General features: G+C 43.1%; 1 protein-coding gene across 2 annotated transcripts in view; it reads left to right on the forward strand.

Moving 5' to 3' along the window:
* Positions 1-15,018, forward strand: part of capzb (capping actin protein of muscle Z-line subunit beta) — a 218,120-nt gene that overhangs the window by 139,066 nt on the left and 64,036 nt on the right. For both annotated transcript variants that reach the window (XM_072478261.1, XM_072478262.1), the window contains exon 3: positions 3,045-3,166. In XM_072478261.1, the coding sequence (XP_072334362.1) occupies positions 3,045-3,166 (122 nt within the window). The remainder of the gene's footprint in view (positions 1-3,044; positions 3,167-15,018) is intronic.

Genomic DNA, 15,018 nt, shown 5'->3' on the forward strand with positions numbered 1-15,018 from the left:
GGTGCAGTGGTTAACACTGCAGCCTACGGAGCTGAGGATCTGGGTTCGATCCCGGCCCTCGGTCATTGTCTGTGTGGAGATTGCACATTCTCCTCGTGTGCGTGGGTTTCACCCCCACAACTCAAAGATGTGCAGGTTGGGTGGATTGGCCACGTTAAATTGCCCCTTAATTGGGAAAAAAATAATTGGGTACTCTAAATTTATATAAAAAATGGTAGTTTTTCACACACTCTTTTATATATTATCTCATTGTCAGCCATATTGTTGTGCAAAGATGACCAGGTGACAGAGAGAGGAGATGGGTGGGTTTGCTGGCAGCAGTTTATTACCCCTCTCCAATGGAGATGATGTGTGCTGTGGAAAGTGACAAGGATGTAGGCTGCGTGTAAAATATAATTGAGTATAACTATGTGAAAGGAACTACTATAAAACTTTGTGCCAGACTTTAATTCAGTGCTTTCTCTTTCCTTTCTCATTATATTTAATTTATTTTTGTCTTTGATGGCACAAAAGCAAGGTGGGAATGTAGGCTGTGAGGAGAGCACAGGCTGCAAAGTGATGTAGACTGGTTAAATGAGAACAAGGTGGCAGATTGAATATATAATAAAGAAGTGAGGGGTTATTCATTTTGGTGGTAAGAACAGAAAAGCATTTTTTTAAAAATAGGAGTGAAAATTCAAAAGATTGATGTTCAGCAAGATTTGGGTGTATTTCATACAAAGAGCATGAAGTTGGTATGCAGGTACAGCAAGCAATTATGCATGCAAATGGCAACCAATAGAATGCAAGAATAAGGAAATTGTGCTACATTTGTACAAGGCTGTGGTGAGACCACACCTGGAGTACCATGTGCAGTTTTGGCCTCCTTATTCAAGGAAGGATGTACTTGCGTTGAAGGCAGTATGTAAGGGGTTAGCTAGGTAGTTTCCTGGGGATGAGAGAGTGATGAGATGCTAATGATGGTTACCCTTTTGTAGTTTAACCCTCTTATTTTAAGTTACCATTATTGTTCATTCAATGTACAGAGTGTTTCCACTTAATATATCTGCAGTAAATATGTATTTGGCTGAAAGGTAGGTACAATCTGATAATTGAGTTGGGGAACACCTGCTGAAGAGTTGGTGCAACTACAACAATGAAATCCTTTGCACTAATTCTTCAATATTTCACAAGATTTTTTTGCAATTTTTAAACATTTGGTGCAAAACTAGAAATGCAGATTACAATATAAGGAATATTGGGGGGGTGATTATTGTGAAAAGTACATTGGCATTGCTGAGGTTCTTGGCTGTTGCCTTTTGCAGTTGACTTTAATTTTTTATCTACTAATTACATAATGTCTACAGACAATGTTCTGCAACATAAATAATATGGGTGTGTAATAATAGCTGTAGTTCGGGTAAGGGCAAGATTCACGCTGTCCTCTAGTTTGGATCAAATCAATTTGTATAGCAAAATAAGTTACAATTTCACTTGCAGGAGTGATTGGCAATTCTGAGTCAGAAAAACATTGTTACATGTGAAAGTAATTTTCTTTTTAACATGCCCCACGGATGCTATGATTTTGGAATGTTGTATACGTACTAGTTCTGACACATCCTTGATCGTGGAAACTGAGTGAACCCATTGCTGTTATGACAGAAGTACCACATTTTGATGAGTAGTGAAGATAGAGACATATGACAGCAGAGACGGAAAACATGAACTTGAGTTGCAGGTTGTTCTCAGCAAAACACAAATCTAATTTCAATCTTGCATGTAATCTTTATTTCCATATATAAATGCAGCAAAAAAATAGGCCAATACAGAGTTCCATGCAACAATGATTAAGACTTTGTGAAGCACTACAGTTCCATGTGTAATGAATTGAAAGAACAAATTAAAGCTAACCTCAGGAAATAAAAATAACTTGGATAGTGCTTTATCATGCCCTGAAGATGTTCCAACGTACTTCATGGCCAATTAATTCCTCCTTGTTTGTTATGTGGTTCAACAAATAAGCAAGTAACATACTGCAACATCAGACGAACAGAAACTGTGTTGAATGACCAGCCATACTTTTTGATATTGATTGAGGGACTTTGTGCTGCACTGACAGCCGAGATAGAGATCCCCATTTCCTGTTCCACTGGCTGTCCAGCAGGTCAACAGACATTTCCACATTTGATATGACCACTACACCGTGCCCAGATAAAGTTAGTTCAGTAGCCACTAATATCTTCTGACTGCCATTCTAAATGGCCCATAAAACCAGTTGTGCATTAAAGCTTGCTTGTGACAATAGTGTGGACTTCAGGCAATATATTTTGTGCCAACAAGAAATTGCAACATAGAAAAGATGTTTCCATTTCTCCGAAAAGTGCAAATAGAGCTTTTAATGCACTAATGTGAGTTGTGTTTGGGGTAGAGGATAGGAAAAGAAATGTGTCTTTACAGCAGCACATCTTTGATTCACTTTTCGTGAATGTAAAATGAAAGAAATAATTGTTGAACGTGCAATTTTCTTCAAGTTTTGAAATCTTTTAATTACAAATGCAGATTTTGCAGATGTTGGCTGCAAGGTGTTTTCAAGTTTGCAAAATATAATTTGAAGAATGTTAAATGGGAAATGCCATCTATAATGGGATTTATGTTATTTGGTGTTCTTATCTCTTAGTAGACACCACACACAAAGCAAGAAAATTAAATGTCTGCACAATCCTAAAAGTATGATATCTTAATTTGTGGGATTGCACAATTTTTACACCAGAGTCTGAGTTCCAGCAGTGATGTTTATTAAAGTACAAGAACAGGATTTAAAAAAAAAAATAGGTGGTTCTGGTGGGATCATTCCAAAAGTAGGGGCATTTGTATTTTGTACTTTGTATTTCTATTTACTTGTTTTCCTGAAATAACGGAATTTCTCATCACTTGTGATGGTATTAATGACGGTGAAGCCTTTTTAAAAAATCGTCATCAATCCTATTAAGATTATGAAATGTAAAACGGAAAGTTTCAGATTGAATTTGTTTCTAATGTGTTCCGCTTGATCTTTTTGCAAACAGGTTCCAACTCTCTGTGAAGATCTATTATCATCAGTAGATCAACCGCTGAAGATCGCCAGGGATAAAGTAGTAGGAAAGGATTACTTACTTTGTGACTACAATAGAGATGGTGACTCATACAGGTGAGCAAACTAGAATGGAAAACGCCTTGACTGTTTTAAAATCCAAATATTTAACTTAGTTGTAAAACTTGCATCTGCTTCACCCCTAGCTACAGCCTTGAAGCCCTGGGAACTCAGTTTCTAATTGCATTTGCATTCCTCATTCAATAATTTATCCTGTTTGAATTTGATGAGCATGGAGTTTGGAAAGGAATCGTTTTACTGCTGTTGTGTTCGAGGTTTGGAAAGGAATGTTGCCTCACTGGTGGGTGAATCCTGAATCAAAATACCAGTATTTTAGTAGCAGCAGCAGCTTAAGGCACAAGAAAATTAATGGCAGCATTGATTTAAGGTTTATTTGTGACCCTGAGACTCTATGACATGAAAGAAGATTAAAGTTAGAATACCCCTAGATTAAACCACTTAATTATGTTGTTCCATTTTGAAAGCATTTTGAACTGTTCATATCTCAATGTAATAATTGTCTCGGAAGCCTATTTTTGTTAGTACCACACTGGTGCCTTTGCAAAATCCTCCAAACTCTATGACAAGAAAGGTAGCCAACATGCCCAGTATTGAGGTGCCAGTCACTGACACCCAGCTCTGTTGGGCAGGGAGTGTCATTCTTGTGCCTGACACCAGACTCTCCCAAAAAAGCCGCTCTATTCAGAACTCTGATGGTAGGAGATTCACAGGAAGACAACAGAAATGCTTTAAGGATGTCCTCAAACCCTGAAACGATCAAACATCCCTATAGACACAAGTGAACCCCTGACTTGTAACTGACCCAAATGGGGAAGGTTCATCTAGTAAGGCACCAGACACAGTCAGGCGCATGCTGAGGTAAAGTCGAGGCACCAGAGATAGTGCATAAATGTCCCCAAAACTGACCCAGCCAACCCTCCAATCACTACCTAACCTGCTTGTAGCAAAGTATGCCGATCACACATTGGAATTAACAGCCGTATCACAACCCATGGAACCAGAGTTGTACCAAGTTATCCTTGATTCTAAAGGATTGCCTAAGATGGATTTTAGTGTTACTTGTTGCTGATTACTGCGATGGTTTGCATGCAGATTTAAGAGAACAAAGCTAGAGTGCTACCACTTCGCTAAGGCTCATACTGAGTTACGTCATGTTACACATCCAGGCAAAAAAAACTTAGGAAATCAATCTCTGGGGAAGGGGTTATTTACCACCAGGCCTACACATGATGTGATTTGCAGGTTGTCAAGTACATTGCATGGGGTTGGATTCTGCTAGAGCCACTCCCCTCCTGACCTCATACAAATATGGACAAAAGAGCTGAACTCCAGAGGTGAGGTAAGAATGACTGCCTATGACATGAAGGCCTCATTTGACCAAGTGTGGCATCAAGGAGACGGAGCAAAATTGGAGTCAATGGAAATCAGGGGCAACTCTCTGCTGATTGGAGTCATACCTAGCATAAAGGAAGACAGTTGTGGTTGTTGGAGCCTGCTTCCTTATACTCACCAAGGCACCTTCCAAACCTGCGACCGTTAGCACCTAAAAGGACGAGGGCAGCAAATCTATGGGAGCACCATCATCTGCAAGTTCCCCTCCAAGCCACAAACCACCCTGACTTGAAACTATATCATCAGTCCCTCAATGTCGCTTGGTCAAAATCTTGGAACTCCCTCTCTAACAGCACTGTGGGTGTACCTACACCAGATGGACTGCAGCGATTCAAGAAGGCATCTCACCACCACCTTCTTGAGGGCCATTTGAGATGGGCAATAAATGCTGGCCTAGCCAACGAAACCCACATCCCATGAATAAATAAAACAAATTAAAGGGCTACTAAATGTTGATCAAAAGGGAAAAATATATTGTGAGATTAAACTAGCCAATAATATAAAAACAGTTTGCAAGAGCTTTTGCAAGTATATTAAAAGGAAAGTAGCTAAAATAAGCATTGATCCCTTAGAGGCAGAGACAACAGAATTTATCCTGTGGAATGAGGGAATGACAAAGATATTGAGTAAATAGTGTGTCTGCCTTCATAGTAGAAGACACAAGTTAAACGCCAGAAATGGAGAGTAACCTAGGGGCTAGTAAGTGCGAGGAAATTAAGGTAATTAAAATGAACAAAGAAAAGTACAGGAGAAATTTATGGGACTAAAATTTAACAAATTCCCAGGATCTGACAGCCTTAATTTCCTCACTCTTATTAACTCTTAGGTTACTCTGTATTTCTGGTGTTTTTCAAACTGGAAATGTTAGTTTTATTAATGTATTTTGTTGATGTAACTAGTAGGGTAGATAAAGGGGAACCAGTAGATGTAGTATACATGGATTTCCAAAAAGCATTCAAAAAGATGCCACACAAAGTTAATACACAAGGCAAGGACTCGTGGAGTTGAGGATAATACATTAGCATGGATACAGGATTAGTTAACAAGCAGGAAGCAAAGGTACAAACTAACTTGTTTGGCAGAGGAGGATCAATGCTGGAGCCTCAGCTATTCAGAATCTGTGTGAATGATTTGTACAAAGCTTGGTAGAAATGCAAGTTGTACGAACAGAGGCTGCAAAGAACTATAGAAGATTGTGAGTGGGAAACAAAGTGACAGATGGAGTATAATGTGGAGAAGTTGCGATTGCTCAGTTAGATAGTAAGAATAGAAAAGTCAAATTTTTTTTTAAAGCTGTAAAACTCGTAAATGGTGTTGTTCAGAGGGAGTTGGGTATTCTCATACAGAAACACAAAAGTTAGCATGTAGGTATAGCAAGCAATTAGGAAGGCAAATGGCATGTTAGCCTTTATCGCAAAGGGATTGCAATTCACCAATAAGGAAGTCTTTCTACAATTGAACAGGACTTTGGTGAGACGACACCCTGGAGTGGTGTGTACAGTTTTGGTTTCCATTTTAAGCAAAGATATGCCTATATGGGCAGTTGTACAGTGAAGTTCACTAGATTGGTCCTTGGGATGTGAGAGGTGTCCTATGATCTTTATTAGTGTCACAAGTAGGCGTACATTAACATTGCAATGCAGTTACTGTGAAAATCCCTCAGTTGCCACACTCCAGCGCCTGTTCGGGTACACTGAGGAGAATTCAAAATGTCCAGTTCACCTAACAAGCATGTCTTTCGGGACTTGTGAGAGGATACCAGAGCACCCGGAGGAAACCCACGGGGGGGACTTGCAGACTCCGCACAAACAGTGACCCAAGCCGGGAATCACTGGGCCCTTGGCGCTGTGAGGCAGCAGTGCTAACCACTAGTAAAATTAGGTCTACGCTGACTGGAGTTTAGTCGAATGAGAAGTGATCTCATTGAAAGGGTAGATACTGCAAGTTGTTTTCCCGCTGGCTGGGAGATCTAGAATGTAGGGCCACAGTCTCAGGATCAGGGGCTGTCATTTAGGAGTAAGATGAGAAATTTCTTCCCTCAAAGCAACATGGAAAGTAGGAGCCTTTTCTGCCATTGAATTAGCCTGCATCTAACGTGCTGAGCCCTGTAAGAATTTTGTATGTTTCAATTGGATCGCCTCTCATTCTTCTAGACTCCTAAGAATACATGCCCAGTCTCCTCAGTCTATCCTTGTAGGACAATCCCAGGAATCAGTCTGGCGAACCTTTGTTGCACTTCCTCTATGGCCAGTATATCCTTCCTTTGATAAGGAGACAAAAACTGTATACAATATTCCAGGTGTGATCTCACCAAGGCACTATACAATTGTAGCAAGACATCTTTACTCCTGAACTGAAATCCTTTTGCAATAAAGCCCATTTGTCTTCCTAATTGCTTACTGCATCTGCATGTTAGCTTTCGGTGACTCATGAACAAGGCCCCCCAGGTTCCTTTCGACATCAACACTTTCCAATCTCTCTCCATTTAAAAAAGAAATACTGTGAATTTCTGTTTCCCTATCAAAGTGGATAATTTCACAATTTTTCACATTGTATTCCATCTGCTAGGTTCTAGCTCACTCACTTAGCTTGTTTAATTCCACTTGAAGCCTTGTTGCATCCTCCTCTCACCTAGTTTTTTTATCGGCTAACTTGGAAATATTACATTAGGTCCACATGTTCAAATCATTGAAAAAGATTGTGGACAGCTGGGGCCCAAGCTTTGAGGTACCACATTAGTCACAGTGTGCCAACCTGAGAGTGACCCGTTTATTCCTGCTATCTATTTCTGTCCTTTAACCAATTTTGAATCCATACCAATATATTGCCCATAGCCCTATGCGCTCTATTTTTGTTTACTAACCTCTTGTGTGGGACCTTCTTAAAATCCAAATACACCACATTCACTTGTTCCCCCTTACCTCTTCTGCTAGTTATGGCCTCAAAACACTCTTAACATGTTTGTCAAACGTGATTTCCTTTTCATAAATCCATGTTGACTGACCAATCCTAGCACTATTTTCTAGGTATCCAGTTATCATATTCTTTATAATCGAATCTAGCATTTTCCCTGCCACTGATATCAGGCTGGCAGGTCATAGTTCCCTGTTTTCATAAGAACATAAGAACTAGGAGCAGGAGTAGGCCATCTGGCCCCTCGAGCCTGCTCCACCATTCAATGAGATCATGGCTGATCTTTTGTGGACTCAGCTCCACTTTCCGGCCCGAACACCATAACCCTTAATCCCTTTATTCTTCAAAAAACTATCTATCTTTATCTTAAAAACATTTAATGAAGGAGCCTCTACTGCTTCACTGGGCAAGGAATTCCATAGATTCACAACCCTTTGGGTGAAGAAGTTCCTCCTAAACTCAGTCCTAAATCTACTTCCCCTTATTTTGAGGCTATGCCCCCTAGTTCTGCTTTCACCCGCCAGTGGAAACAACCTGCCCGCACCTATCCTATCTATTCCCTTCATAATCTTATATGTTTCTATAAGATCCCCCCTCATCCTTCTAAATTCCAACGAGTACAGTCCCAGTCTACTCAACCTCTCCTCGTAATCCAACCCCTTCAGCTCTGGGATTAACCTAGTGAATCTCCTCTGCACACCCTCCAGTGCCAGTACGTCCTTTCTCAAGTAAGGAGACCAAAACTGAACACAATACTCCAGGTGTGGCCTCACTAACACCTTATACAATTGCAGCATAACCTCCCTAGTCTTAAACTCCATCCCTCTAGCAATGAAGGACAACATTCCATTTTGCCTTCTTAATCACCTGTTGCACCTGAAAACCAACTTTCTGCGACTCATGCACTAGCACACCCAGGTCTCTCTGCACAGCAGCATGTTTTAATATTTTATCATTTAAATAATAATCCCTTTTGCTGTTATTCCTACCAAAATGGATAACCTCACATTTGTCAACATTGTATTCCATCTGCCAGACCCTAGCCCATTCACTTAGCCTATCCAAATCCCTCTGCAGACTTCCAGTATCCTCTGCATTTTTGCTTTACCACTCATCTTAGTGTTGTCTGCAAACTTGGACACATTGCCCTTGGTCCCCAACTCCAAATCATCTATGTAAATTGTGAACAGTTGTGGGCCCAACACTGATCCCTGAGGGACACCACTAGCTACTGATTGCCAACCAGAGAAACACCCATTAATCCCCACTCTTTCCTTTCTATTAATTAACCAATCCTCTATCCATGCTACTACTTTCCCCTTAATGCCATGCATCTTTATCTTATGCAACAACCTTTTGTGTGGCACCTTGTCAAAGGCTTTCTGGAAATCCAGATATACCACATCCATTGGCTCCCCGTTATCTACCGCACTGTTAATATCCTCAAAAAATTCCACTAAATTAGTTAGGCACGACCTGCCCTTTATGAACCCATGCTGCGTCTGTCCAATGGGACAATTTCCATCCAGATGCCTCGCTATTTCTTCGTTGATGATAGATTCCAGCATCTTCCCTACTACCGAAGTTAAGCTCACTGGCCTATAATTACCCACTTTCTGCCTACCTCCTTTTTTAAACAGTGGTGTCACGTTTGCTAATTTCCAATCCGCCGGGACCACCCCAGAGTCCAGTGAATTTTGGTAAATTATCACTAGTGCATTTGCAATTTCCCATGCCATCTCTTTTAGCACTCTGGGATGCATTCCATCAGGGCCAGGAGACTTGTCTACCTTTAGCCCCATTAGCTTGCCCATCACTACCTCCTTGGTGATATCAATCCTCTCTAGGTCCTCACCTGTCATAGCCTCATTTCCATCAGTCACTGGCATGTTATTTGTGTCTTCCACTGTGAAGACCGACCCAAAAAACCTGTTCAGTTCCTCAGCCATTTCCTCATCTCCCATTATTAAATCTCCCTTTTCTTCTCATCCTCTAAAGGACCAATATTTACCTTAGCCACTCTTTTTTGTTTTATGTATTTGTAGAAACTTTTACTATCTGTTTTTATATTCTGAGCAAGTTTACTCTCATAATCTATCTTACTCTTCTTTATAGCTTTTTTAGTAGCTTTCTGTTGCCCCCTAAAGATTTCCCAGTCCTCTAGTCTCCCACTGATCTTCGCTACTTTGTATGTTTTTTCCTTCAATTTGATACTCTCCCTTATTTCCTTTTCTTTCCCCTTTTTCTTAAATAGTGGGGTTACATTTTCCATCTTCTAATCTGCAGGAACCACTCCAGAATGTAAAGAATTTTGAAAGAGGACCACCAATGCATCCACTATTTTTACAGCTCCCTCTTTCAACACTGGGATGTGTAGATCATCGGGTCACAGGAATTTATCAATTTTCAATCCTATTAATTTCTCCAGCAGCACTACTTTTTTACGAATTTATTTTTGCTGCTTTTTCATGCTAATCCCTTAATTCTTGTTTCTGGGAGTTTTTTTGACATCTTTGTCTGTGAAGTCAGACACAAAGTATTTGTTTAGTTTCTCTGCCAATTCCTTATTCCTCATTATAAATTCCCCTGTCTCTGCCTGTAGCAGGCCCACATTTGCCTTTGTTAATATTTTCCTTTTTACCGACCTATCGGAGCTTCCAGTTTTTTGTTTCTCGCTAGTTCATCTCAGTCTATATATTTTTTCTTTATCAGTTTCTTGGTTCTCCTTTGCTAAATTCTAAAAAGCTCCTAATCCTCAGGTTTACCTTTTTTCACAACTTTATAAGCCTCTTCCTTTGATCTCATAAAATCCTTAACTTCTCTTGTTAACCACGGATGAATCACTTTCCTGCTGTGTTTTTGTGTCCTCATGGAATGTATATTTGTTGTTGTAAACCATTTATTAATTTTTTTAATGCTAACCATTCCCTGTCTACAGTCATACATTTTAATGTTGTTTCCCAATCTACCACAACCAACTTTCCCCTCATACCGTCATAGTTTCCTTTGTTTATTCAAGACCCTAATTTAGGATTCAACTACATCACTCTCAAACTTGATGTAACATTCTATCATATTATAGTTAATCTTCCTAAAGGCTCCTTTACAACAAGATTAGCACTAAGCTCCTTTTTCATTGCACAATTGGGTTGTGAACCATTGGAATTCTCTACCCCAAAGGGCTGTGGATGCTCCATCATTGAATATATTTACTGCCGAGGTGGACAAATATTTGGTCTTGGATAATCAAGGGATATGGGAGAGAGTGTAAAAGTGACATTGAAGCTAATGCTCAAGCATGATCATATTGAATGGCGGAAAAGGCTTGATGGACCATACCACCTACTCCTATTTTGTATGTTCTCGGATATCTTATTCTGTAGGCATATCCAATTTTAAATTTCTTGTATTCCACTGGGTTTGTGGGTAAAACCCTTGAAGATCCACTTCACAGAGACACTTTTGGGTCATTGATTATACATGATCAGGCTTATGGTTCAGTATTTCTCGTCTTTTTCTCAAAAAATATATTTTATTCAAGTTTTTTGGCCAAACATAACAATACGTAGTGTTTCTTTTACACAGCAATAAAGCAATATAAATAACCGTGGCCAGTTTAAAATAAATAAATAAGTAATATATAAACAAAAACAAAAAACAAAACTAAATGGCAACTGCCTTGTCCAAAATAAATACGCTCCAAAAATACAGTCCAGCAATCCAATATACAATTACATATACCAAATACCTATACATATACAATAACATCCCTGAGAGTCCGTCCGATTTCCCCCCCCCCTTCTCTCCCCCCCCTCCCCCCTGGGTTGCTGCTGTTATCTACTTCTTTTCCATTCCCTCTATCTTTCTGTGAGGTATTCGACGAACGGTTGCCACCGCCTGGTGAACCCCTGAGCCGAACCCCTTAACACGAACTTAATCCGTTCTAACTTTATGAACCCTGCCATATCGTTTATCCAGGTCTCCACCCCCGGGGGTTTGGCTTCCTTCCACATTAACAATATCCTGCGCCGGGCTACAAGGGACGCAAAGGCCAACACGTCAGCCTCTCTCGCCTCCTGCACTCCCGGCTCTTCTGCAACCCCAAATATAGCCAACCCCCAGCTTGGTTCGACCCGGACCCCCACCACCTTCGAAAGCACCTTTGCCACCCCCACCCAGAACCCCTGTAGTGCCGGGCATGACCAGAACATGTGGGTGTGATTCGCTGGGCCTCTCGAGCATCTCGCACACCTATCCTCTACCCCCAAAAATGTACAAAGCCGTGCTCCAGTCATATGCGCCCTGTGTAGCACCTTAAATTGTACCAGGCTTAGCCTGGCACACGAGGACGATGAGTTTACCCTACGTAGGGCATCAGCCCACAGCCCCTCCTCAATCTCCTCCCCCAGTTCTTCTTCCCATTTCCCTTTCAGCTCATCTACCATGATCTCCCCCTCGTCCCTCATCTCCCTGTATATGTCCGCCACCGTATCGTCCCCCACCCATGTCTCTGAGATCACTCTATCCTGCACTTCCTGCGTCGGGAGCTGCGGGAATTCCCTCACCTGTTGCCTCGCAAAAGCCCTCAATTGCATATACCGAAATGCATTCCCTTGGGGCAACCCATATTTCTCCGTCAGCGCTCCCAGACTCGCAAACGTCCCATCTACAAATAGATCTCTTAATTGTACTACCCCAGCTCTTTGCCATGCTCCAAATCCCCCATCCATTCTCCCCGGAACGAACCTATGATTGTTTCTTATCGGGGACCGCACCGAAGCTCCCGTCCCTCCCCTATGCTGTCTCCACTGCCCCCATATATTCAATGTAGCCACCACCACCGGGCTTGTGGTGTATTTCTTTGGTGAGAACGGCAACGGGCCGTCACCATTGCTTGCAGGCTAGTCCCCCTGCAGGACGCCCTCTCCAATCTCTTCCACGCCGCTCCCTCCCCTTCTCCCATCCACTTACCGTTGAAACATTGGCGGCCCAGTAGTACTCACTTAGGCTCGGTAGTGCCAGCCCCCGTCCCCCCCCCCCGTCCCTACTACGTTGCAAGAATCCCCGCCTCACTCTCGGGTTCTTCCCAGCCCACACAAAACTCCTAATGCTCTTCTCAATTCTTTTGAAAAAAGCCTTCGTGATCACCACCGGGAGGCACTGGAACACAAAAAGGAATCTCGGGAGGACCACCATTTTAACCGCCTGCACCCTACCTGCCAATGACAGGGACACCATGTCCCATCTCTTGAAATCCCCCTCCATCTGTTCCACCAACCGTGTTAAATTAAGCCTATGTAATGTACCCCAATTCTTGGCTATCTGGATCCCCAGGTACCGGAAGTCCCTTGTTACCTTCCTCAATGGTAAATCCTCTATCTCTCTGCTCTGCTCCCCCGGATGCACCACAAATAGCTCACTTTTCCCCATGTTCAGTTTATACCCTGAAAAATCCCCGAACTCCCCAAGTATCCGCATTATCTCTGGCATCCCCTCCGCCGGGTCCGCCACATATAGCAACAAAATCATCCGCATACAGAGATACCCGGTTATCTTCTCCCCCCCCCCCCCCCCCCTAAGTACACCCCTCCACTTCCTGGAACCCCTCAGTGCCATGGCCAGGGGTTCAATCGCCAATTCAAACAATAAAGGGGACAGAGGGCATCCCTGCCTCGTCCCTCTATGGAGCCGAAAATAGTCAGACCCCCGTCCATTCGTGACCACGCTCGCCATCGGGGCCCTATACAGCAACTGTACCCACCTGATATACCCGTCTCCAAAGCCAAATCTCCTCAACACCTCCCACAAATAATCCCACTCCACTCTATCAAATGCTTTCTCGGCATCCATCGCCACCACTATCTCTGCTTCCCCCTCTGGTGGGGGCATCATCATTACCCCTAGCAGCCTCCGTATATTTGTATTTAGCTGTCTCCCCTTCACAAACCCAGTTTGGTCCTCATGGACCACCCCCGGGACACAATCCTCTATCCTCATTGCCATTACCTTGGCCAGAATCTTAGCATCCACATTCAGGAGGGAAATGGGCCTGTATGACCCGCATTGCAGTGGGTCTTTTTCCTTCTTTAGGAGGAGCGATATCGTTGCCTCTGACATAGTCGGGGGCAGCTGCCCCCTTTCCCTCGCCTCATTAAAGGTTCTCATCAGTAGCGGGGCCAGCAAGTCCAAATATTTCTGATAGAATTCAACTGGGAATCCGTCTGGTCCCGGGGCCTTCCCCGCCTGCATGCTTCCAATCCCTTTCACTACTTCCTCCGTCTCAATCTGTGCTCCCAGCCCCACTCTCTCCTGTTCCTCCACCTTAGGAAATTCCAGCTGATCCAGAAAGCACATCATTCTGTCCTTCCCGTCCGGGGGCTGCGCTTCATATAATCTTTCATAAAATGCCTTGAACACTCCATTCACTCTCTCCGCTCCCCGCTCCATCTCTCCCTCCTCATCTCTCACCCCCCCTATCTCCCTCGCTGCTCCCCTTTTCCTCAGTTGGTGGGCCAACAACCTACTCGCCTTCTCCCCATATTCGTACTGTACACCCTGTGCCTTCCTCCATTGTGCCTCTGCCTTACCCGTAGTCAACAAGTCAAATTCTACATGTAGCCTTTGCCTTTCCCTGTATAGTCCCTCCTCCGGTGCCTCCGCGAATTGTCTGTCCACCCTCAGCAGTTCTTTCAACAACCGCTCCCATTCCCTACCCTCCTGCTTTCCTTTATGTGCCCTAATAGATATCAGCTCCCCTCTAACCACTGCCTTCAGTGCCTCCCAGACCACTCCCACCTGTACCTCCCCATTATCATTAATTTCCAAGTACCTTTCAATACACCCCCTCACCCTTAAACACACACCCTCATCTGCCAATAATCCCATGTCCATTCTCCAGGGTGGAAGCTGTTGTTTTTCTTCCCCTATCTCCAGGTCCACCCAGTGTGGAGCATGATCCGAGATGGCTATAGCCGTGTACTCCGTCCCCGTCACCTTTGGGATCAGTGCCCTTCCCAAAACAAAAAAATCTATTCGTGAAAATACTTTGTGTACATAGGAGAAAAACGAAAACTCCTTACTCCTAGGTCTACTAAATCTCCAGGGATCTACTCTTCCCATCTGCTCCATAAAATCCTTAAGCACCCTAGCTGCAGCCGGCCTCCTTCCGGTCCTGGACCTTGATCTGTCCAGCCCTGGGTCCAGCACCGTATTAAAGTCTCCACCCATTACCAACTTCCCCACTTCTAGGTCCGGGATTCGTCCTCATACGCCTCATAAAATTGGCATCATCCCAGTTCGGGGCATACACGTTCACTAATACCACCGCCTCCCCTTGCAGTTTGCCACTCACCATCACGTATCTGCCCCCACTATCCGCCACTATAGTCTTTGCCTCAAACATTACCCTCTTCCCCACTAGTATGGCCACCCCCCTGTTTTTTGCATCTAGCCCCGAATGAAACACCTGCCCCACCCATCCTTTGCGAAGTCTAACCTGGTCTGTCAGCTTCAGATGCGTCTCCTGAAGCATAACCACATCTGCCTTAAGTTTCTTTAGGTGTGCGAGTACCCGTGCCCTGTTA

Source organism: Scyliorhinus torazame, chromosome 16 (assembly GCF_047496885.1).
Source record: "Scyliorhinus torazame isolate Kashiwa2021f chromosome 16, sScyTor2.1, whole genome shotgun sequence".
Classification (NCBI taxonomy): domain Eukaryota; kingdom Metazoa; phylum Chordata; class Chondrichthyes; order Carcharhiniformes; family Scyliorhinidae; genus Scyliorhinus; species Scyliorhinus torazame.